Source organism: Sminthopsis crassicaudata, chromosome 1 (genome assembly GCF_048593235.1).
Source record: "Sminthopsis crassicaudata isolate SCR6 chromosome 1, ASM4859323v1, whole genome shotgun sequence".
NCBI lineage: Eukaryota > Metazoa > Chordata > Mammalia > Dasyuromorphia > Dasyuridae > Sminthopsis > Sminthopsis crassicaudata.
Genome location: NC_133617.1, coordinates 9,453,779 through 9,475,632, shown reverse-complemented (window position 1 = coordinate 9,475,632; position 21,854 = coordinate 9,453,779). Strand labels below are relative to the sequence as shown.

At 64.5% G+C, this 21,854-nt stretch overlaps 1 protein-coding gene across 1 annotated transcript; it reads left to right on the top strand.

Annotated features, from left to right (window-relative positions):
* The first annotated feature begins 3,153 nt into the window (after positions 1 to 3,153).
* Positions 3,154 to 21,631, top strand: PRODH (proline dehydrogenase 1). The gene is made up of 14 exons (XM_074292493.1): positions 3,154 to 3,447; positions 8,474 to 8,682; positions 14,729 to 14,763; positions 15,778 to 15,927; positions 16,634 to 16,698; positions 16,914 to 17,030; positions 17,609 to 17,688; positions 17,935 to 18,016; positions 18,366 to 18,458; positions 18,874 to 19,020; positions 19,217 to 19,392; positions 19,518 to 19,616; positions 19,855 to 19,943; positions 20,257 to 21,631. The coding sequence occupies exons 1-14, from the start codon at positions 3,157 to 3,159 to the stop codon at positions 20,448 to 20,450; spliced, it is 1,827 nt and encodes a 608-aa protein (XP_074148594.1). The 5' UTR covers positions 3,154 to 3,156; the 3' UTR covers positions 20,451 to 21,631.
* Positions 21,632 to 21,854: the final 223 nt, after the last annotated feature.

Sequence of the window (21,854 nt, the reverse complement as noted above, 5' to 3'; positions counted from 1 at the left end):
AATTGTGTGTGTGTTTTTAAAGTACTCCCAGTCAATATTTTTCTGTCCTTCCCTTGACTGTCCCTTGTGTTCTCAGCTTGGTGTAGACCCCTTGTGCAGTTGCCCAGCACCAGGCCTTAAAGACTGCCCCAGGAAGCACCGCTAAGAATAATAACTCAATCAACAATACGCCATGGAAAATCTCTGAACAGATGGCTGAGTCATGCAGGTTTGTTTGCGGAATCTAATGGATCTGTGACAGCAAATAAGAGACCAGGTCACTGGGGCCGGAAATTACAGCAGTGCTCCAGAAACCTGGACGTAGTGATCAATGCCAGCTTTTCAAGGCAACCTCAGTGGCATGCACAGCACTGAAAACGAGGCACAATCGAGCCAAAATCAGAAGCTTGCCACCTTTCATGTGACAAATTCCACAGATGACAAATCCCTGTATTCCCTGCACAGCCTCCCAAATAGCCTCAGTCATCCAGCCATCACGGAGCATCACAGCAGAAGAAATGATTGCCCGCCATTGCCTTGAGATACAATCTTGACCCTGACCATTTCGGAATGACAAATGTCTCTGTTAACTCCTCCTACATTACCTACAACATGAATGGAAAGCTCACAGAGCGCGGGAAGAGGCAAAGGTTCGAGCTGACCTGTCTTGTCCTGGAGATGCTGTAGGAGAACTCCCCCCAACAACGCTCCCCGCACCCATCCCTTCCTTCAATTACGAAGGGCTGTCACTGGCTCCTCAGTGAAGCAGTCCCCATTAGATTAAATATAAACAGCCAGGAGTAGGAGAAAGCCTGTCTCCTGGCTGTTCCTGAATTCCATGAATACAAGATGAGAAGAGTAAGAATAACAATGATGGCAATAATATTTTTTCTCCTCCTGCTCCTCTCATGCTTTTGCATTTAGACAGCGGCCCCTGGGGAGAGTCAGGGCCCGGAGATGAGAGCCCACATTTACGGCATATTTTCCATCCGTTATCTCATTGGGTCCCCCATAACGGCCACGTGAGGGAGAGACCACTCAAAATAATCGTTGTTCAGCCTTTAGAGAGCACCTGAAGGTTTGCAAAACACACCCGCCCTAAAGGAAGGGACCAGAGTGTCCGCACTTTACAGCTGAGCAAACTGGAGTCTGCTTGCTGGGGAACGCGGGCCGTTAACACCGGCGTGGGGATTTGAAGCCATTCTCTCCTGCTCTGGGGCGGCTGGGTGGTGCCGTGGGAAAAGCACCAAGGCTGGAGTCAGAAACTTCTGAGTTCCGAGCTCTGAGACACCGGCAAGCCCCTTAGTGCTCTTTGCCTCAGTTTCCTCATCTGTCCAATGAGCAGAAGGAAACAGGAACCTGCCCAGAGAGCCCGCACGGACTCCGAGAGTGGGGTGGGCCCACACAGCTCCTTGCCTCTGAGCCCGGACGGATCCGCTGCAGAATGCGCTCCCCCCCTCCTTCACCACGCTGAGCCCCGTGCTGGCTGCCCACTGGCTCGTTCTCAAAGCACAGCTCGTCACTTTTTTCTGCTTTAGGTGTTGTTGATGCTGTCTTTATGGGTCATTGCTGAAGGAAAAATTGTCCTCCTAATACTGTGTTCCGTGACTTAGGTTCAAGACTCAGGAAACAATTTCATTTATCTTTACTCCATCTCCAAGCTGCTCCCAGCTCTCGGGAGGGGAGGAGGGCAGAGGCAAGGGGAGGAGAAGAGCGCGGCTGACACTGAATCGGTGGGAAGTGGTACATTTGGTCCTCTCCCAGGTCCCAAGGGAGGAATTTAATCCGGGCCTTGGCCTAGATTCATAGCAACCAAAAAGGGGCTTTCCCCTGGAGCTGAGGCGTCCTTAGAGGAAACTCGTTTCCTAATATTTTCAGTTTTACTCCAAGGAGCTTTGCGGACCCAGGCACTCAGTGAGAGGAACGCCCGCAGTCCCGCGAGGGTGGGGACTGTCGGAGCGCGGCGGTCCGTGAATGCACGCTGGCTCTCGGTTCTCCCATTTCTCAGAAGAGGAAGCTGAGGCCCAGCCCGAAAGAGGCTGCGGCCCGAGCCCGCCAGTTTGTCCTCAGAGGACGGTGAGCGGGGGATCCACCAAGGATGCTGAGAACTGAGGCCTCGGGGCTACGTCCGAAGCCATCCGGTCCCCGGAGAGGGCGTTCGGGTGGAGGATGGGCTCCGGAGCCCGGGCGCGGAGAAGTGGCGGAGGGCGGCCGGGCAGGGGCCGGAGAGGCGAGAGCAGGGGGGGACGGAGCAGGATGTTTGGCTGGAAGCCCGGCTCCGGGTCTCCAAGGCCCGGGGAGGAGAGACTGAAGGGGAGAAGCTGAGAGATCTCTGAGACGCGAGCAGAGGGAGGCAACGTGGGGGAGCCGTCCGAGACTGCGGCCGGGAGAAAACCGGACTGGGGGCAGAGCCTCCCACTCAGCGGGGGATGTGAGGAGGGGGCGTGACCCCCCCGCCCGCCCGCGCGCACTGAAGGCGCCTGAGCGTGGGCAGGAATCCTGACCCAGAAGGACGCCCTGCCAAGAAGCGTCCGGGACCCCTGAGGGAGGCGTAAAAAGGAGGTCTTACCCGGCGGGAGTCCTCCCCTCCCCCACCCCCCTAACCCGAGGCTCGGGCCAGGATAAATAGCCGCACGTGGCCGCAGTCCCGCCCCCCGGCAGGGGGCGTGGCCTGCAGGTTTCCACTTCCTCCCTGGGAAGCCCTGGAGAAGGGGAGCAGGGCGGGGCAGGGGCAGGGGTCACCGGCTGCTGGCCGGAGCCCAAGGCCTGAGAGGAGGGCTAAGAAGCCAGGGCAGTAGCGTGGGGGACAGGAGCTCGGAATGTCCAAACGGCTTCCGAGGACAAGAGGCCGTATCTCGTTTCCCTCGGAGGCGGAGCTTCTGCCTCCTCACACGCCTCATAGGCTGATCCCGATGGGAGGGTGGGGGCCTCGCTCTGGGAAAAGGCGGGGTTTCTCCTCCCCCAGCACAGCTCATAGGCTTATCTCATCTAGGGACGGAGCCTCACTCCATAGTTGGGCGGGGCCCCTCTCCAACACACTCCCAGTGTAGCTCATTGGCTGGTCTCTTCAGGGGGTGGGGCCTCGTGCCCAGGGGTGGGGCCTCGGGCCCAGGGGCGTGGCCTGCGGCTACTTAAAGGCCGGGCGGCCCGGCCGGCGCCCCAGCTACGCCTTGCGCCATGGCTTTGAGGTCTCTCGTGCCCGCGCTTCTACGCAAGGCCACCCCTCGGCGCGCTCCGGCCTCGTCCTCCTCGGTGGCGGCCGCGGCTCCCTGCGAGCCGCCCGCCGAGTCCCCCGCGGGCCCCAGCTCCCGGCCCAACTCCAGGACGCCCCGGCCCGCGCCCGTGCCCCCCGTGGACTTCGGCAACACGGAGGCGGCGTACCGCAGCCGCACCAATGGGGAGCTGCTCCGCAGCTTGCTCGTACTGCGTATATGCGCCGTGGACCGGCTGGTGGAGAAACACGAACAGGTGCGTTCGCGTCGTCCGCCGAGGACTACGCGCATGCGCACAGGGGCCGCCTTGGGCGTGACGTCGGGGAGGGCGGGAGGAGCGGGTGGGGGAGCTGGCTTTTAGGAAGTGCCCACGGTGTGCCAGGCTCTGGGCTGAGTCCTCAGAGAGAAGAGACTCCCCCCCCCCCCGCCCCGCCCTCAGCACGCTCACGGTCTAATGTGGGAGATGAGCCTTGGTGGGCGCTTGTGCGTGCGGATGGGAGTGGTCAGTGGGGGGCATCGATGGGGGGAGGGCGAGAGCGCCCGCCTTGCCACGGAGAGCCTGACGTGGGGGCTGCACGTGCCCGGTGGGCAGGAGGCGCTGCTGGGGCTCCCAAGCGAGGTGGGGGCAGGGGGGCCCGAGGTTGGGGCCCCGCTGCTTAGTCAGATGGAAGGGGGGAGCGTAGTGGGTGCTTTAGACGTTGTGACATCACAGTGGGCGACACTGTAGGTTCTTCAAACACAGTATGACATCTCGGTGAGCAACATAGTAGGAGCTTTATACGTAGTATGACATAATAGTCGCTGATTTAAGCGCTTGTGGGCTGAAATCGGCAAAGCCTCCCCCTCCCCCCCAGGAGGCCGGTGGCTCCTCGGCGGGCAGGGCAAGGGGGCGGAGCCCCGGGAGGGCTTCGGCAGAGCCGGAGAAGGGCCTCGGGACCCCCGGCTCCCGGACGGGCCCGGTTTGCCCGCCGCCCCTGTGCCACACACATCTGGGCAGCTGGAGATGTTCCCTCTGTTTCTCCCCCCCCTCCTGCACCCGGGGGAGGGCTTTGCTGCAGTGGGCAAGGGCTGGGTCCGAACCCGGATCGGCCCCTTTTCTGTGCCTGGCCGGTGGCGTCATCCGTGTGTGCCTCAGTTTCCCCCTCTGTAAAATGGGGGTTGCAGCCAGAGGACCTTTAAAGTTTCTTCCCCCTTCGGGTACGTGTTGTCTTGGTCCTGTGACCTCCTGATGTCCGGCTGGGCGGGAGAAAGGGCTTCTCTCCTCCCCATCCCCCCCTCTGTCCACAAGAGGGCCTGACTCCCATTCCAGTGTTCTCCCTGAGCGCGGGGAGGGGGCTTCTGGGGCCCGCTGCCCCTCCCCCAAGTGCTCCTCCCCCGCTTCCTCCGTGGCCGGATCCCCCACCTGTGAGACCGGAGACCGGAGAGCGGGAGAGACGCCGCCTCCGGGAGAGCCCGAGAGGGATCCCTGAACGTCCCGAGGGGAGCGGTGAGGAGGGGGGCATCGCCCCTCCCCAAAGGATCGAATCCGGCCTCAGCCTTAGTAGTGCCTCCTCTGCCTGCCCCAGTTCTGTCATCTGTGAAACGGGGAGAAAACCGGCACCTAGAGTAGATGAGATCATATTTGTAAGGAGCTCAGCATGTGCCCTGGAACATAGTAGGTGCTTAATAAGCGCCCCAGGCCTCCTCTTGGCTCGGGGTGTCACAGACAGAACACCGCAGAAGGCTGCAGTCAGCCACCCTCAGCTCCGGGGCTCACTGGGACCACTCACTCTTCTACCTGGGAAGGCAGAGAAGGGGAGACGGGCCAGTCCGCTCTGGGCTCGTCTTCGGGACCCAGGGCTCGGGAGGGCTCCCTGTGAACCCCAGCCCAGCTCCCTCCCCTGGAGCCGGGGAGCAGTGCTTGCACTCCGGGGCCGCTCCAGAGCCAGGCCCCCCATTCTCCCTATAGCAAGGGGGGAGGGGGTCTTCAGCCTGAGATCAGGCCCCACAGGGAGGCTTTCTTAGAGGGGAAGACAGGGCAGAGCCTCGGTCTGGGGTTTGCGAAATGGCGGCAGCCACGCCAGGAGACATTGGGGGCCCCTAAAGCAGAGATCAGACCGCCTCCGGCCAGAGAAGAGCTCCCTGGGCCCCCAGCTCCGGGGCAGAGTCGGAGTCCTGCCGAGCCCGAGCCCGCGCTCCCCGTGGGCAGCCGTGTCCGCGCCCGTGTCCTCCCCTCGGCTGCGGGCGGGGCTGCTCCCTCCTCCCGGGGCTGCTCCCCGCGCCCCCACCCGCCCTTCTCCGAGACCAGCCCCCTCCTGCCCGGCCCCCCCAGGCGCGCCCGCCCTCCAGGCAGAGGCCGAAGGGAGTTGGGGAAGAGGCTGGAGCGCAGCGGAGCCGGCAGCCCTTCCTCCAGCCCCTCGGTGCGCCCCAAACGCAACGGAGCCTGGTGCGTCCACCGAAGCGGAACGGGGCCTCCCAGGGACCCTCCGGGGTCCCAGGCCTTCCCCTCCCGCGCGCTCCCTCCGCGCTGGGCCAGCCGGGCAGGCTTGGAGACCCTGCTTCCAGCCCGGACTTCTTGGGCCTCGCCAGTGTCCCCTCCCGCCGGGGTCACCTCCGCTCTCTCCCGCCTGCCTCGCCCCCGCCGCTGTGTAACAGAGAGAGGGAGGGGGGCTTCCCCGCCCCCCCCACGTTGGCCTCCGGGTGAGGAGGAGGGGGCGGGGCGGCTTGCCAGAGGACGTTCGGGGCGCAGAGGAGCCCCCGAGGGCGGGCCCTGGGCTCTCGGCACCGCCTTGGATAGGAGTGAGGCAGCAATGCCCGCAGGAACAACTCCCTCCACCTGGGGAAACCGAGGCTGGGGAGCCCGCGGCCCAAGGGTAGTGTAGGCGTCCAGCTCTCCATTCCTGGGCTGGAGACCGTGTGCGAACTCGGCCAGAGGCTGACCAGTCCCCGTCCCATGACAAAGCCAAGGCCGGAATCTTAAAGTAAGCCAGCAGGTGAAAGTGGGGGTGGGGGAGCCTTCGGGCTGGCCCAGGAAAGGGGGGGCAGCCACAGTCCCGGCCCCAGAGGCCTGGGGGCGCAGCAAGGCCCTAAGAAGCTGGAAAGGGAGGAGGGAGGTCAGAGGTCACCTGCCATTCAGCCCCCCCTCCTTCCCTGCCTCAGTTTCTTCACAGGTAAAGTGGGGGCAGGGCTGGCCTAGGTCCCAGGTGGCCAGCCCAGGTTGGAAACGTTTAAGAAATGCATTTAGAAGCTCAGCATGGAGCAGCTAATGTTAGCCGGGTCTGGGGGCAGCCACTTGTGCCAGCATCTCTGAGAGCCCGGGTCATGGGGCAGCAGAGGAGCCGCCGCTCCAGCTTTCTCCCACTCCATAAGTGACACCGATGGCTGGCGGCTCCTGGGTCACGGGGCGTTTCCCCCTGCTCAATGGGGGGGGTGAGGAGGAGGAGGCACAGCCCCTTCAGCCCCCGTTGGGCCACCTCACTTTATCCACTCACTCTTAGCCATTGGGCCAAGGGCTGGAGACAGAAAGAAGGCCAGGCAGTGGCCCTGCTCTCCCCCCTGTAAATGCTGTGGCTCCCTGTGGCCTTCGGGGCACTCCCATTCTCTACCGCCCCGCCCCCACTTCTAGTCTGGAGACCCCACAGGCCCGGGGTGTGAGGGGAAGGTCACATTGGATCCCCGGCCTTCCCGGAGGGGAGGGGAAGGCTTTGAAAGCCAAACAGAGGCTGAGATAATAGCAAGGCCAGGAGATTGTGGGCCAGCTTCAGGCCTTGGAGAGAAAAGCTGTTTGATTGACAGCTGAATAGTCTATGGGGTGGAGGCAGGCGGACCCCCCCCAGTCTGAGCAGGAGGGGGGTCTGCAAGGATGGGGGGTTCCAGAGACATTGAGAAGCCAGAATCAACAACCCCCCTCTCCATCAGCCTCAGGGAGAGGGAGGGAGGGATGGCATCGGGAAGGAAGGGAGGAGGGCTTGGGGGAGAAGTATAAGGTGGGGGGGGTCGGTCCTTTCTGTTTCCAGATGAGGAAACTGAGGCAGGCGCGCTTGCCCAGGGTCACTCAGCTGGCCATCGCCCGAGGCCTCGTTTCGGCCCCAGGCCTGGCTCTGTGGCCTGCTGGACCTTCCTTCTGGAAGGGGGCCGCCATGACATGCAGGCGAGGCCCCGGCCTCCTTTCCCCTCCAGACCTCAGGGTCAGGACCCCTGGAGATGGCCCGGGGGCAGGGCCACACCCGGCCTCTTCAGGCTCCAAGGCAACGCCTATTCAGTGATCTGGTCTCTCCCCAGGCTCCCCAAGGTGTCTGGGGGGGCCGGCAGCACCAGGGGAGGATGGAGGCCCACAGAAAGCTCCCCTGCCTGAGGCTTCCGGTGAGCAGCCCCTGAGCCTCGGGCCCTGGGATGGCCTTGGAGCCTGGGTGCTGCCTGAACCTTTGGGCGCGGCTTCTCCCAAAGCTTCCTGGGGATTTTCCTGCAGAACTTGCTGGCTTGGAATCTGGGTGGAGGAGCCGGGGGGCCTTGGCGGGGCCCAAGTGTGGGGATGCAGCCCCCCTCCAGTGGGAGGAGACAGGAAGCTGCAGGCACATGCTGGGCAGAGGCGCTCACCCAGCCCCACTGTGGTCTGTGCACCCGAGAACAGAGGCCACAGAGGGGGGCCTTGGAGGGGGGGAGACCCCGAGAGTGGCAGGCTCTGCCCTGCCCCAGGGCCGCCCCCCCCTCAGTGATCCGGAGTCTGCCCCTTGGTGGAGTCCCTGCCAGCCTGAATGGAGCCTCCCAAGCCACAGCCCATGTCCAGCCCAGCCCGGCCATGCTTAGCCTGGGGAGGGGCCGGCCCGGGCTTGGGTTTGACAGGGCTGGTCTTACTGACCTCGGGCCTTGCCAGCTCTTCACTGGGCCACCAGGAGCTGCCATCATGCCCCCTTCCCAGAGGAAAGCCCTGTTGGGTCCTGGGGCTCCAAGACACCTTGGAAAGCTCAGGGGCCCCTGGGGGCTGGGGAGGTGGGAGGAGCCAGGGTAGGGTCCCCTCCTCCATGCCCACCTCCTGCAGAGCCTCCAGAGGAAGGGAGGGATAACCTGCCCCCTAGCGGGAAGGGGCCCCAGCCAGTGGGGGGAGACCCTTTCTGGCACAGAAGAGCCCCTTTCTTGGGGGAGCCCTTTTCTGGCACAGGGAATCCCTTTCTGTCATGGGGAGCCCCTTTCTGGTGTGGGGAACCCTTTTCAGTACAGGGAGCCCCTTTCTGGCGCGGGAAGCCCCTTTCACAGGGAGCCCCTTTCTGGCGGGGCCATGACCTGAAGGCCTTTGTGTCCCGCAGCTGCTCGAGGTCTCCCAGAAGGTGCTGGGCCAGCGGCTGTTCGACCGGCTGATGAAGATGACCTTCTACGGGCAGTTTGTGGGCGGCGAGGACCAGAAGAGCATCAAGCCTCTGATCAAGCACAACCAGGCCTTCGGGGTGGGCTCCATCCTGGACTACAGCGTGGAGGAGGATCTCAGCCAAGAGGAGGCCGAGAAGAAGGAGATGGAGTAAGACTGGGGGCTGGCCCCCACCGCACCTTAGCTCCTGACCTACCGCTGAGTGGGCCAGCTCCATTTTACAGAATGGGAAACTGAGGCCCAGCAGGGGCAGGGGCTTGTCCTACCCTCCATCTCCAGTGCCAGACATGGGATGTGGGGGCCGGAGGCCAGAAATCACCTCCAAGAAGACGGCGGGTGGGGGGGGGGCCGGCGATCCTGGGGAGTGGGCCCTGGGGGAGCTATCCCAAGAAGCCCCTACCCCTTCTCCCCATTTAGGCCTCAGTGTTCCGATTTCTAAAGGTGGGTTTACCTCCATGCCCTGACTCAGGAAAAATAGAAGCTTGTCAGGCCGGGTCTGGGCTTGGGGTCCTGGTGCCCCCATCCTTGAGCCCCAAAGCAGCATAGCTGCCCCCCTCCTGCCCACACTGTGCCCCGCCCCTCTATCAGAGGGGCTTTGAGGAAAAGCCTGGGCCTTAGCCCTGCTCTCCAGCTGGCCTGGGTGGCCTTGGGCTCCCTCCTCCTCCTCTCCCTCTCTTCCTTCCCCCCCCCTCTCCCTCCCTCCCCCATGATGCTTTTCACTTCCCCTTAGAGGGAGGTCAGGGAGCGGCCTTTGGTCTCTCCCTTCCCTCCCTTGACCCCGGGACGGTTGTAAAGAAGCAGTCACTGGGGGTGTGATAGGGTTCGGCCCCTGCACGGGAGCATGTGGAGGGCAGGGCCGGGGGGCAGTGCCAGGCTCCCCGCCATCCAGGGCCTGGCGCCAGCTCCGGCCTCCCATGAGCCGGAGCACACGTGATTCCACTTCTAGAAACAGTGGCAGCTTCTGGGAGACTTGTGAAGAGTGATCATGGCCTCGGATATTTCAGAGGGAAAGGAGCGTTTACTAAGCGCCCGCTGTGTGCCAGGCTTTGGGCTAAGAGCTTGCTCTTCCCTGGGGGGGGGAGGTGCTGTCAGGGGCTCCCGCCCTCCCAGCCGCAGTCAGGCTCCTTTCAGGAGACTTGGGAGGGCTTCTTGGAGGCAGAGGGGCCCGGCGGGGACTGGCCAGCAGACTGCCCAGGGCACCCAGTGCCAGCCATGCGGGTGGGGAGGGGGCTGCTGCTGCAGGGGCAGGAACCTGGGCACCTGGGGGAGGCCGGGGTCCCTCCGTTTACTTGGTGAGCTCATTGCTTTGAACGAATGTGCCCCTGGTGATCAAAGAGGAGCCAGAAGGTGGGGGGGCAGTGCCCCTGGGCAGGCTCCAGGCTCTGCACTTGGAGGCCAACCAGGTGGCCTTTGGCCTGGGCACAGCCCGTGACCCCTTGGGCCTGGCTTTGTGCCCCTGTGCAGAATGGTGTTCTTAAGGGGGGGTGGGTCTGTGACCCTGGGGCAGGTTCTAGGGGGGCACCAGACTCCCGCCATGGACCCCTTGGCACGGGTTCTGAGGGGGGCACCAGATTCCCGCCAAGGGCCCGTGGTTTTAGGCGTTTAATCCCGCTTTAGGGCAGCATTTTCAGGAGGAGCGGTGGCTGGGCATCAGCAGGCAGCCCCCCGGGTCGTGGGGGAGGGGTCCGGGCCCGGGAAGCCCGCGGCGGGCGCTGCCGTGCCAGGACCAGGCGGGGGGAGAGCTGCTGGCTGGGGGGGAGCCAGTAGTCACGAGCTGCCCCGCCCGCCGCGCTGGGGGCCCTCTCCTAGGGATGGCCTGACTCAGGCTCCTGCCGGGACCAGGATTCAGGCCATTGGCTGGCGGAGCCCGGCCTCCCTCTTGTGATTGGCCAAGCCAGAGGCGGGGCTCTGCCCCCTCCCTCCTCCCTCCCCTCCCCCCTTCCCCTCTGAGGCCGGCCCGTACTCAAAAGTAACCGCCGATTTGGTGCAAGGCCCGCACCTGGCGGCCCCGCCCGGGGAGGGGGTGAGGGGAGGGGGGGCGGGGAGGCGTGTCGGGCCGGAACTCCTGGCCCGGCCTCAGCTGCCCCGAGGGCCAGGGACCCGGGGTCCCGGCTTTGTTTACGGGCTTCCCCGGAGGTTCGAGCCCCGCCCCCTCTTCACCCCCTCCTTTGGTGGGCTACCTAACCCCGTTCTGCAGAAGGGGAAACTGAGGCCCTGCCCTTCCCTTCCCTGGCCGCCGGGGGCGGACGGAGCCAGTTTGGGTGTCAGCGACCCGGCCCTGGACCCCTCGTCCTCCGCCCCGCCCGAGAGAGGGGAGCCGGGGGACCCCGCCCTCCCCCCCTCCCCCTCCCCAGCTGGGAGGGCCGGGAGCCCGAGTTACAAATGAAAGTGAGGCTTCCATGGGGGAAAGTGGCTTCCAGCGCAGGGACATTCAGGGAATAAGCATTTATTAAGCACCTGCTGTGTGAAGCTAGGATTAAAAATGGAGGTGAGAGAATCTCCAGGGAGGAAGCCGCCCCATCAGCAGATAAAGGGGGGGGAGGGCGAGGACGGGGCGTGCCGGGGGTGAGTCAGCAGGTGCAGAGAGGAGAGGAGGGGGAGGGGCGGCCTCCAGCCCTTCCAGGGCTCCTGGCTTCATTGTGTGGGTGCTGGGGGGAGCCCCGGGGTGAGTGCTAGGGAGCACCCCCTCCCCAGGAGCCTGGGGAGGAGCCTCGGGGTTGTGGTCCTGGAGCAGGGCGGGCTCTACAGGATGTCGACTGGACTTGGAGAGAGTGTGGGGGGCTGGGGCAGGAGAATCCCAGGTCCGGAGGGGCCCGGGCTGCAACCTGCTCTGGTGGAGGGGACCCCTCCGGGAGGGAGAACCAGTGCAGTGACCAGGCCTGGCTCCTCCAAGCCCTTCCGGTGCGAGGGTCAGGGAGGAGGCTCAGACTGGCAGCTCGCCCTCCTGGGCCTCCGGTCCCTCATCTGTAAAACTAGGAGGCTGATCTTGATTTGTGCCAGGCGCTGCTCTGGGCTTCAGGTTCCCTAAGCAGTAAGCACCTACTATGTGCCAGGCGCTGCTCTGGGCTTCAGGTTCCCTAAGCAGTTAGTAAGCACCTACTATGTGCCAGGCGCTGCTCTGGGCTTCAGGTTCCCTAAGCAGTTAGTAAGCACCTACTATGTGCCAGGCGCTGCTCTGGGCTTCAGGTTCCCTAAGCAGTTAGTAAGCACCTACTATGTGCCAGGCGCTGCTCTGGGCTTCAGGTTCCCTAAGCAGTTAGTAAGCACCTACTATGTGCCAGGCGCTGCTCTGGGCTTCAGGTTCCCTAAGCAGTTAGTAAGCACCTACTATGTGCCAGGCGCTGCTCTGGGCTTCAGGTTCCCTAAGCAGTTAGTAAGCACCTACTATGTGCCAGGCGCTGCTCTAGGCTTCGGTCCCTAAGCAGTTAGTAAACACCTACTATGTGCCAGGCGCTGCTCTGGGCTTCAGGTTCCCTAAGCAGTTAGTAAGCACCTACTATGTGCCAGGCGCTGCTCTGGGCTTCGGTCCCTAAGCAGTTAGTAAACACCTACGATGTGCCAGGCGCTGCTCTGGGCTTCAGGTTCCCTAAGCAGTTAGTAAGCACCTACTATGTGTAAAGGGTAGAGGCAAGGGTTCCCAGGGAGCAAGGAGAAAGTTCCCCCAAAGCGTAACCTGTAGTTCTCCTGCAGCTTTTACCACTGTGGGACCATGGGCTAGTCCGAGCCAAGCCTCAGTGTTCCCATCTGTAAAATGGGAGGACTGGACTGGGGCCTTGCTTTGATGGACCAGGGAAATGAGTGTCCCCTGCTGGATGATCTCCTGGGCAGAGCCCTCCCCCACCTCCAGCCCTTTTGTAGAAGAGAGAAGTCCGGGGGGGGGGGGGAGCCAGTTAGTAAGCACCTACTATATGCCAGGCGCTGCCCTGGGCTTTGGTTCCCTAAGCAGTTAGTAAGCACCTACTATGTGCCAGGCGCTGCTCTGGGCTTCGGTCCCTAAGCAGTTAGTAAACACCTACTATGTGCCAGGCGCTGCTCTGGGCTTCAGGTTCCCTAAGCAGTTAGTAAGCACCTACTATGTGCCAGGCGCTGCTCTGGGCTTCGGTCCCTAAGCAGTTAGTAAACACCTACTATGTGCCAGGCGCTGCTCTGGGCTTCAGGTTCCCTAAGCAGTTAGTAAACACCTACGATGTGCCAGGCGCTGCTCTGGGCTTCAGGTTCCCTAAGCAGTTAGTAAGCACCTACTATGTGTAAAGGGTAGAGGCAAGGGTTCCCAGGGAGCAAGGAGAAAGTTCCCCCAAAGCGTAACCTGTAGTTCTCCTGCAGCTTTTACCACTGTGGGACCATGGGCTAGTCCGAGCCAAGCCTCAGTGTTCCCATCTGTAAAATGGGAGGACTGGACTGGGGCCTTGCTTTGATGGACCAGGGAAATGAGTGTCCCCTGCTGGATGATCTCCTGGGCAGAGCCCTCCCCCACCTCCAGCCCTTTTGTAGAAGAGAGAAGTCGGGGGGGGGGGGAGCCAGTTAGTAAGCACCTACTATATGCCAGGCGCTGCCCTGGGCTTTGGTTCCCTAAGCAGTTAGTAAGCACCTACTATGTGCCAGGCGCTGCTCTGGGCTTCGGTTCCCTAAGCAGTTAGTAAGCACCTACTATGTGTAAAGGGTAGAGGCAAGGGTTCCCGGGGAGCCCCGAGAAAGTTCAGTGGGAGTCTGGGGTCTCCCCTGCAAGTAAACCTCCAGAAGGCCAGGTGTGAGTGAGCAGGGACCTCACAACCCTGACCTGAGCCATTCCCCCCTCTGTTGAATACCTCCGGAGACAGGGAGCTCCCTCCCTGCATGAGGAGGCCCCGGCCTGTGTGGGCCCCTGGGCCGTGCAGGGCCCTTCCTCCGGGCTTGGGGAGGCTCAGGCTTGCCCAGCCCGGAAGGACCCAGGATCCTGACCCGGGCGGCTTTCTTGTCAGAGCCCTGGCACCCGTGGGGGGTTCCCAGAGCCAGCTGGGTGGGTTTCAGGGGCTCCCAGAAGCTTTGCCCACCCGCAGCCCCCATTCCTGAGGGCCCCTGCCCGCCCCAGGCTGCCCAGTTAGCACCAGTGCCAGGCCCTCAGCAGGAGATCCTGTGAGCCCGGGACAGAGTGTGGCTGCCAGGAAGAGGCCCCCTGAGACTGCTGGGGGGGGGGAGGAGGGGGAAGGGGAGAAAGAGACCCGCCCCCTTCTGCCACTGGCTCTCCAGGATGAGGAGAGGTGGGGCCCTGGGGGGGTCCTTCTAGTCTCAGGAGCCCCCCCCTGCCCCGGGGCTGCTCCCTGGCCTCCCCCAGGCTGGCCCCCAGGCTGGGAAAGGGGCCACTTGGCTCCAGCTGAACAGAACTTCCACAGAGACTTATTTTCTGAAGAGCCTTCTGGGGAGCAGGGGGGGAGAGGGGGGCAGGACGGGGATTGCGAGGGGGGCCAGCCCTGCCTCCCAAGGAGCTTCTGTTCTAGGGGCCAGGGCAGTCATGCAGGACTCGAAGGTCAGGCCAGTCTGGGGGCCTGACACCCCCTCCCTGCTCAGCAAGTTAGCCACGCATGGGCTGGGTGGAGGCTGCTGGGCAGCCTGGTGGCCGAGCCGGTGCCCGGTGATGGGCGGCTGCTCTGGGAGGGCTCCTGGCCCTGCCCCCGATGTGCATCGGACCCCGGCCCGAGAGGGGCTACATCTGTTGGGCATCCCCCTCCCCAGGTCACCGTGGGGCCCAGAGATAAGGGGGCAGGCCCGGGGAGCCCCAGTCAGGCCTAATCAGGACGCCCTGCTCAGCCCCGATAAAGTCTCAGGAGCCTGGGGGAGGCAGGGAGGGTTTGGTTGGGAGCTCAGGCTCAGGGCGGCCTGGGGGGGGGGGCCCGCTTAGGTGGCCGAGCTCCTCCCCTCTGGGGGTCGGTGGGAAGGGAGTCAGCCTGCTCTCCATCAGTGATTGTGGGCTTGGGGGCCCCCAAAGCATAACCTGTAGTTCTCCTGCAGCTTTTACCACTGTGGGACCATGGGCTAGTCTGAGCCAAGCCTCAGTGTTCCCATCTGTAAAATGGGAGGACTGGATTGGGGCCTTGCTTTGATGGACCAGGGAAATGAGTCTGTCCCCTGCTGGATGATCTCCTGGGCAGAGCCCTCCCCCACCTTTTGTAGAAGAGAGAAGTCCGGGGGGAGCCAGGGAGTCACCTTCTCTCTCTTGCAGCTCCTGCACGGCGGACGCGGAGAAAAGTGGCAGAGGTCAGTGGGAGCGGGCCTGGGGCCCCAAGGGAGAGAGCTGGGTCTGAGCCGGGAGGGGATGAGGATGGCCCGGGACGCCCAGGACAGAGCCCGGCAGGGGAGGTTAAGGGCCCTCCTTACCCCCAAGGAGCCCCGGGGCGAGGCTGGCGGGCCCCAGGCTCTGCCCTTACATCCCCCGGCTGCTCGGGAACAGCCCTGCCCACGTGCCAAAGGGCTCTCGGGCCCAGGAGATTGGCCTTCCTGGCACTTAGCTGCCAGGAGGGGGTGGGGACAAAGAGGAGGAAGGAGCTACAGGCCCTCCCCTCTCTCCCTCCCAAGCTTTCACAAAATCTGTGGCTGGTCTGAGAGCTGGGAGGGAAGCTAGAGACAGAAAAGGAGGGAGAGAGAAAGGGTGAGAGGGAGAAAGAAAAGGCGGGGACAGAGACAGACAAAGAGAAATGGGGAGAGAAACAGAAAAACTGAAAAAGAAGAGAGAAAAAGGAGGGAGAGATGAAGGTAGAAGTTCAGATAGGGGCAGAGAGGAGAAAAGGGAGAGAGAGAAATAGAAAAAGAGACAAGAGAGACAGAGAGAGGGACAGAAGAGAGAAACTGAGAAAAAAAAAAAACAGACGAAGACAAGGACAGAGAGACCAAGGGGCCCCTGGCCCCGGGGTAGAGGCAGAGGCCAGTCCTCCAGAGCTCAGTCTTGGAGGTCTCTGGCCCCTTCTGGAGCCAAGGAGGCCCTCCTCCTCCCGAGCACAGCGATCCCCGGGGACCCTGTTTCTGGCACCTTCCTGCCCAATGCAGAAGTGACAGGATCCAGATGTTGGCTACTGGGTGGGGGGGGCCTCGATGGCTCCGTCTGTGACCCCGTCTGAGGTGAAGGGACGAGTCGTCCTCATGGTGGGTCTGAGGCTACTGGGAGGGACCCAGAAGAGGAGCCCCTCATCTCATAGAGGGAGGATCCTGATCCTGCCCCAGGCCCCCTCAGCCAGGCTCTCAGGGCCCCAGCCAACAAGGCACTCCTCGGTGCAGGCCCCAGCAGGAGGGAGAAGCAGTTCCAGGTCCACCGCGCCTTCGGGGACCGCCGGGATGGTGTCATCAGTGCCCGGACCTACTTTTATGCCAATGAGGCCAAGTGTGACCATCACATGGAGACCTTCCTCCGCTGCATCGAGGCCTCTGGTGAGGGTCGGGGGGGGGGGGGGGGAACCGGGGCTGCAGGGCCAAGGCCCAGAGAGCCACTCAGGGAAGCAGCGGCAGAGCCAGGGCAGCAAATCTGGCCAGTACTGTTGGGCCTGAGGGTCCTGAGGGCGGTGGGGCCCGTCACCCGCAGATGCTGGCAGGTCCTTGGGGGTCCGCGGCCAAGCCAAGCTTGGGAGCCACCGGAACGGTCACGGGACACGACCCAAATGAGGGGAAGCAGCCGTGGTCCTGGGCGGGCCAGGCTGACATGAGGAATGGGGCGACTCTGCCCGAGGCCAGCTGCCCACTCAGACCCCGGGAGAGGCCAGGCCCGTGGTGACTGACTTGTGAGAGCCAGAGGCGCCTGGCGCTCGGTCCCGGGGCTATTCCTGGTGACAAGTGACCGCCCAAGGCACTGGCTCTGGGAGAATCCCTCTGGGCAGGACTGGCTGCGAGCACCTTACAGAGGGGGAAACTGAGGCAGGCCCTGGTCCCTAGGCTGATAATCAGAGCCCAGCATGCTAAGTCCTGCTGGCTCCGGGCCCAGGGGCAGGGACAGCGGGACCAGCATGTGCCCCGCATACAGTGGGTACCTCATTAATGCTGACCAAGTGGTGGTCACAGAGAGGGGGGTAACGAGAGCTCAGGAGGGCAGGACCCAGAGCCAGGCCTGACCCTAATGTGGCCCCTGCTGGCTTCCCGGCAGCTGGGGTCACTGACAACGGCTTCTCCGCCATCAAACTCACCGCGCTGGGCCGGCCCCAGTTCCTGGTAGGTGACCCAGCCCCCCGGGGGGAGAGAGAGCACCCCCACACATGCCATCCGGGCTCCCGGGGAGAGAGTAAGTCCCTGGGGGAGGGGGGTACGGGTGTGCTGGTAAGGACCACCCACAGAGTGTGTGGACACATTGAACACCACCTGGGTGCCCTGGCCAGGGCATGGGAGAGGGAAGCAGCCCCTTTACCTGTGCGCCCCCGGCCTCCCAGCTGCAGTTCTCAGAAGTGCTGACCAAGTGGAGGAAGTTCTTCCACCAGATTGCAGCCGAGCAGGGCCAGGCGGGGCTCCCGGCCATGGAGACCAAGCTGGAGGTCACGGAGCTGCAGGTGGGCACCCTGCTCTGGGAGGCCCCGGGTTCAAATCCTGCCCCAGAGGGATCCGGCACATCCCTCGTCTCATCTGAAAAGGGGAGGCCGGTCCTTCCAGCTGCAAGCGTTGAGGCCCTCAGGTTGTTGGACAAGGCTGGAGAGGGCCAGCCCCCCGCCCAGTGCCAGCCCCCGCTTCCCTCAGGCTTGGAGCCCACCAATCCCACTATGGATTGCCCACATCCCCAGAGCCTAGGGGGAGGCGGCCCGAGGATCAGCCAGAGAAGGCCGGCTTTCCCCTCCCAAGCCTCCCAAGGGGCTGGCAGAGGCAGAAGTTTGGCTGGGCCGGGCTTCCCCAGTCACGTCCGGGCTCCCAGGAGTCCCAGCTGCCCAGTTGGGTGACCCTGGCCCTTCACCCCTGTGTAAAACATGGTCTCCCCCGAAATGTCCGAGAAGGGATTTCCCGAGATTTCAGGCTCAGCCGGCAGCCTCCAGTCTCCAGATTTCCATGAGGCAGAACCCCCAAAAGCCAGCCCCATAGGGCAGACCCCAGCTAGAGAGGGATGGTGCCCCACGATGCCCCTGTGCTCGTGTTGCAGAAGAGCCTGGAGAACTTGGGTATCGCCACGAAGGCCGAGATGCAGGACTGGTTCACGGGGGAGATGCTCGGGGTGTCTGGGTGAGTGGGCCGGGGGGCCGCCCCCTCCCTTACCTCATTCCTAACCTGGGGGATCCCTGGTGTGGGGCCTCGAAGCCCTGCAGGCAGATGGGCACATCCTGGGGAGAAGGCCCTCCATTTCCCCAGCGGGAGCCCGCTTCCCCCAGCACCAGGGGGCCCAGGCCCGGCCCCGGAGACAACCTGGCCCAGAGAGCAGCTGCAGGGCCACGGGCCACGGGCCAAAGGCTAAACCCCTTCTCCGCTCAGCACCGTGGACCTGCTGGACTGGAACAGCCTCATCGACAGCAGGACCAAGCTCTCCAAGCTGCTCCATGTGCCCAACATACAGGTGAGGGAGGTGCCGGCCAGGAAAGGGGATGTGGGGGCGAGGACCTGGCCGGACGTGCAGGTAGAGGCGCAGCAACCTGCCGTCCTCCCGGAGCCGTCACACTTGGCGGAAGGCCGGTGCTCTGACGCCCCCCCCCAGGAGCCAGAAACTGAGGCTTAAAGAGGTGGGGGCCAGGGACCCCTGGTGGCCTCCCACAGTGGGCCCCATTCTACAGATGGGCCCCTGGCTCCCTCTGGAGTGGGCTCTGTTTCCTGGCTCCAGAGGCGGTCCGTGGGGAGCCCCCGCCCTGGGAGCCCCCTCCTCCCTCCCGGGGCTCGGCGGCCTCCTGAGCCCTGCCCTTGCTCCGCAGACGGGCCAGCTGGAGCCCCTCCTGTCTCACTTCACAGAGGAGGAAGACCTCCAGATGAAGAGGATGCTCCAGAGGATAGACGTTTTAGCCAAGGTGGGGGGGGGGCGCTTAGAGCACAGAGAGGGGGTTCAGATCCTGCCCTGCACCCCCCAGGCGTGGGCCCCGGGTTCCTTTCCCTTCCAAGACTCAGTTTCCCCAGCTGTCCCAGGACCACTAGTCCTCACCAAGGGAGGGGTTCCCTCTTGTTTCTGGGGAAACCTGTGAAATAAGGGGGGGGGTGGCCAGGCCCGGGGAGTAAACCAGGGGTAAACAGGAGGGCTGCTTGGGGGGATGAGGGCAAGAGAATGAGCGTCCTGAGGGTCCCCACCCCGGGGGGCGGGGCCGGAGGCGGCTTTCTGAGGGCTAACGCCAGGATGCCCCTGGACCGGAGGGAGGATACGGGGCGGGCCGAGGGCCCCAGGGCGCAGCGCCGGCAGGGACCCCAGCCCGCTGCCCCCCCTCCCCGCAGAGGGCCGTGGAGGTGGGCGTGCGCCTGATGGTGGACGCGGAGCAGACGTACTTCCAGCCGGCCATCAGCCGCCTCACCCTGGAGATGCAGCGCAAGTTCAACACGCGCGAGCCCGTCATCTTCAACACGTACCAGTGCTACCTGAAGGTGGGGGGGGAGGGCACGGGGCGGGGGGGGGGGGGGAGGGGGAGAGGGGCTGTCGGAGACCCGTCCGCTTCTTCCTCCCTTGCTGCCCGCGGGTCCCCACATGTCTGCCGTGCCCGCCATCCGTCCGTCCGTCCCTCCACCTCCTGCACCCCCCATCCCCCCCTCCCCGCCTCCCTCACCCGCGCCCCGCCCCCAGGACGCCTACGACAACGTGTCCCTGGACGTGGAGCTGGCCCGCCGGGAGGGCTGGTGCTTCGGCGCCAAGCTGGTGCGCGGGGCGTACATGGCGCAGGAGCGCGAGCGCGCCGCCGAGGTGGGCTACGAGGACCCCATCAACGCCACGTACGAGGCCACCAACGCCATGTACCACAGGTAGGGGCGGGGGGTGGGCGGGGCTGCGGCGTCTGCGGAGACCTCCCGGGAGGCGGAGCCCCGCGGCCCCTCCCCCTCAACCCCTCATCCCCATCCCCTCATCCCCTCCTCTCCCTCCTCCCCAGGTGCCTCAGCTACATCCTGGAGGAGATTAAGCACCGGGGCCGCGCCTGCATGATGGTAGCCTCCCACAACGAGGACACAGTCAGGTTCACCATTCAAAAGTGAGCGCGCGGCAGCCCGTGGGGGGAGGGGCGGGCCTTCCGTCCATCACCGGGGAATGGGGGCGCTGCCAGGCTGGAGGCGCCCGACGCAGCCCCCAGGGAGAAACGGACGGGGGGCGGGCGGGGCGGCCTCGGTGCCAGTTAGAGCCCCTCCGGGAGCCCCTGGAGAGAGCCTCGGGGGAGGCCGCGGGAGGAGGGAGGCCCGGGTCCCCAGCTGCTCCCCCGCCTCCCTCTGCAGGATGGAGGAGCTGGGCCTGCACCCCACGGAGAGGAAGGTGTACTTTGGGCAGCTCCTGGGCATGTGCGACCAGATCTCCTTCCCCCTGGGTGAGTGAGTGCCCGCCTGGGGGGGGCCTCTCCCTCCGAGGAAGCCTCCGGGAGAGAAGCTGGGAGGGCACCGAGGGGGGAAACTGAGGCAGAGGCGGGGAGGGGGCAGCCTGGCAGAGGGGAGCCCCACTGTGAGCCCCCCAGGTGCCCATCAGTCAGGGCAGCAGTCCCCGGTCACCCCACGGGTCACACACACCACCCCCCGTCACCCCCCCACGCACGGGGCCGGGACTCAGTAGGAGGGAGCGGGCAGTCGGCTCCGGGCCCACGTTGGGGGCGTCCCGGGGCAACGATCGCTTTGTGGGCCCGGCAGGTGAGGCCGGCTTTCCGGTGTACAAGTACGTGCCGTACGGGCCCGTGAAGGAGGTGCTGCCCTACCTGTCCCGCCGGGCCCTGGAGAACCGCGGGATAATGAAGGGGGCGCAGCGCGAGCGCGCGCTGCTCTGGAAGGAGCTCAAGCGGAGGCTGCTGAGCGGAGACTTCTGGTACCGGCCGGCGGCCCGCTGAGGCCCCGCCCCCGGCCCCCCGCCCCGCCCCCGCGGCCCCAGCCGCCCCCGCGGTCAGTCAGGAAGCCTTGGTTAAGCTGCGCAGAGTCCGAAGCACAGAGAGGGCCCCGCCCCCACGGCCCCTCTCTCCAGGCCCCGCCCTCTCGGGACCCCGCCTGGGGGGGGTAGACAACAAGAATGTAACTGGGATCAGACCCGAGACCTCCAAGCATTTCTCGAGCAAGGCCCGGGGCTCCCTGGGGCCGCCACCACCTCCTCCCCCTGAAGCTCGAGCTTGGGGGCGGGGGGCTGGGAGGGGGGGCTGTGCTGGGCCAGGAAAGGGAGGTGTGAGCGGCACGTGGGGTGGGGAGGTGGGGTGGCCCCTCCGCTACTCAGGCAGCCCCCCCCACTGCTTGGGTGACCCCCCCATCCCACTGCTCAGACAAACCCCACTGCTTACAGGGCCCCCCTTTCCATCAATCCCTCTGCTGCTTGGTGAACCCCTACAGCTTGGGGGAGCTCCCACTGCTCAGGGCCCCCTCTTCCCCCTCACTGCTCAGGCGGCCCAGACTCCCATGGGGGACAGTGGTGTCCCGGAGCGGCTCCCAGCCCCCGAACCTTCCCCTGTGTCTCCCCCTCCTTCCCCTCCCCCTTGGCTGCGGGTCCCCCAGGGCTCTGGAGCTGCGGGTCTCCTCTCGCCCCTCCGGGTGTCCACGGCGGGATTCATGGCAGGGTCAGCCAATGGGGCCGAACTCCTGCTGCCCACAAGGCCCCGGGCTCAGTCCTCCCAAAGGTTCTGGGACTTCTTGGGAACATGAAGAAAATACGGGCCCAGCTGAACTGGGAGTCTGGGGGGGCACCTGCTAGATGGGGAGGGGCAGGTCTGATCAGAGAGGGCGACCCCCAAGACCAGAGAAGCCACAGAAAGAGCACCCTGGCCTCTGAGGGAAGCCGCAGGATGAGGGCCACTCTGATCACGTGTTCGCCACTGGGCATGGGCATGGGTGGGAGCAATCTGACTGGCATGGCCCCCGTGCCCAGCTTCTCCTTAGGGAGGTGGGGTGGTCAAAGCAAGAGGCCGCGCCCCTCCCCAGCCAGCCTCGGCCCCTGCCCAGCAGCGCTTCTTGGTGTTGACCAAGGCCACCTGGCCTTTCCTGCCAGACCTGGGCTGAACCAGCCCAATAAAAGTTCTGTTCCACCTTCCCCAGGCTCCGAGCTTTCTTGGTAACGGGGGACTAAAGTGGCAGGACTGGGGGGCTTAGCACTGGGGGTGCCAGGGCTGGCAGGGTTAGTGCCCTGGGCTTTACACAAGGACGAGCTATCCTGTAGGACACAGGTCCCAGGTTGCTGCCCCCCTCCCCAACGGCATTAGGTGAGCCAGGCTAAGGCTGGCCGGTGCGTGAGCGCCACAGAGGCTCTTCCAGGG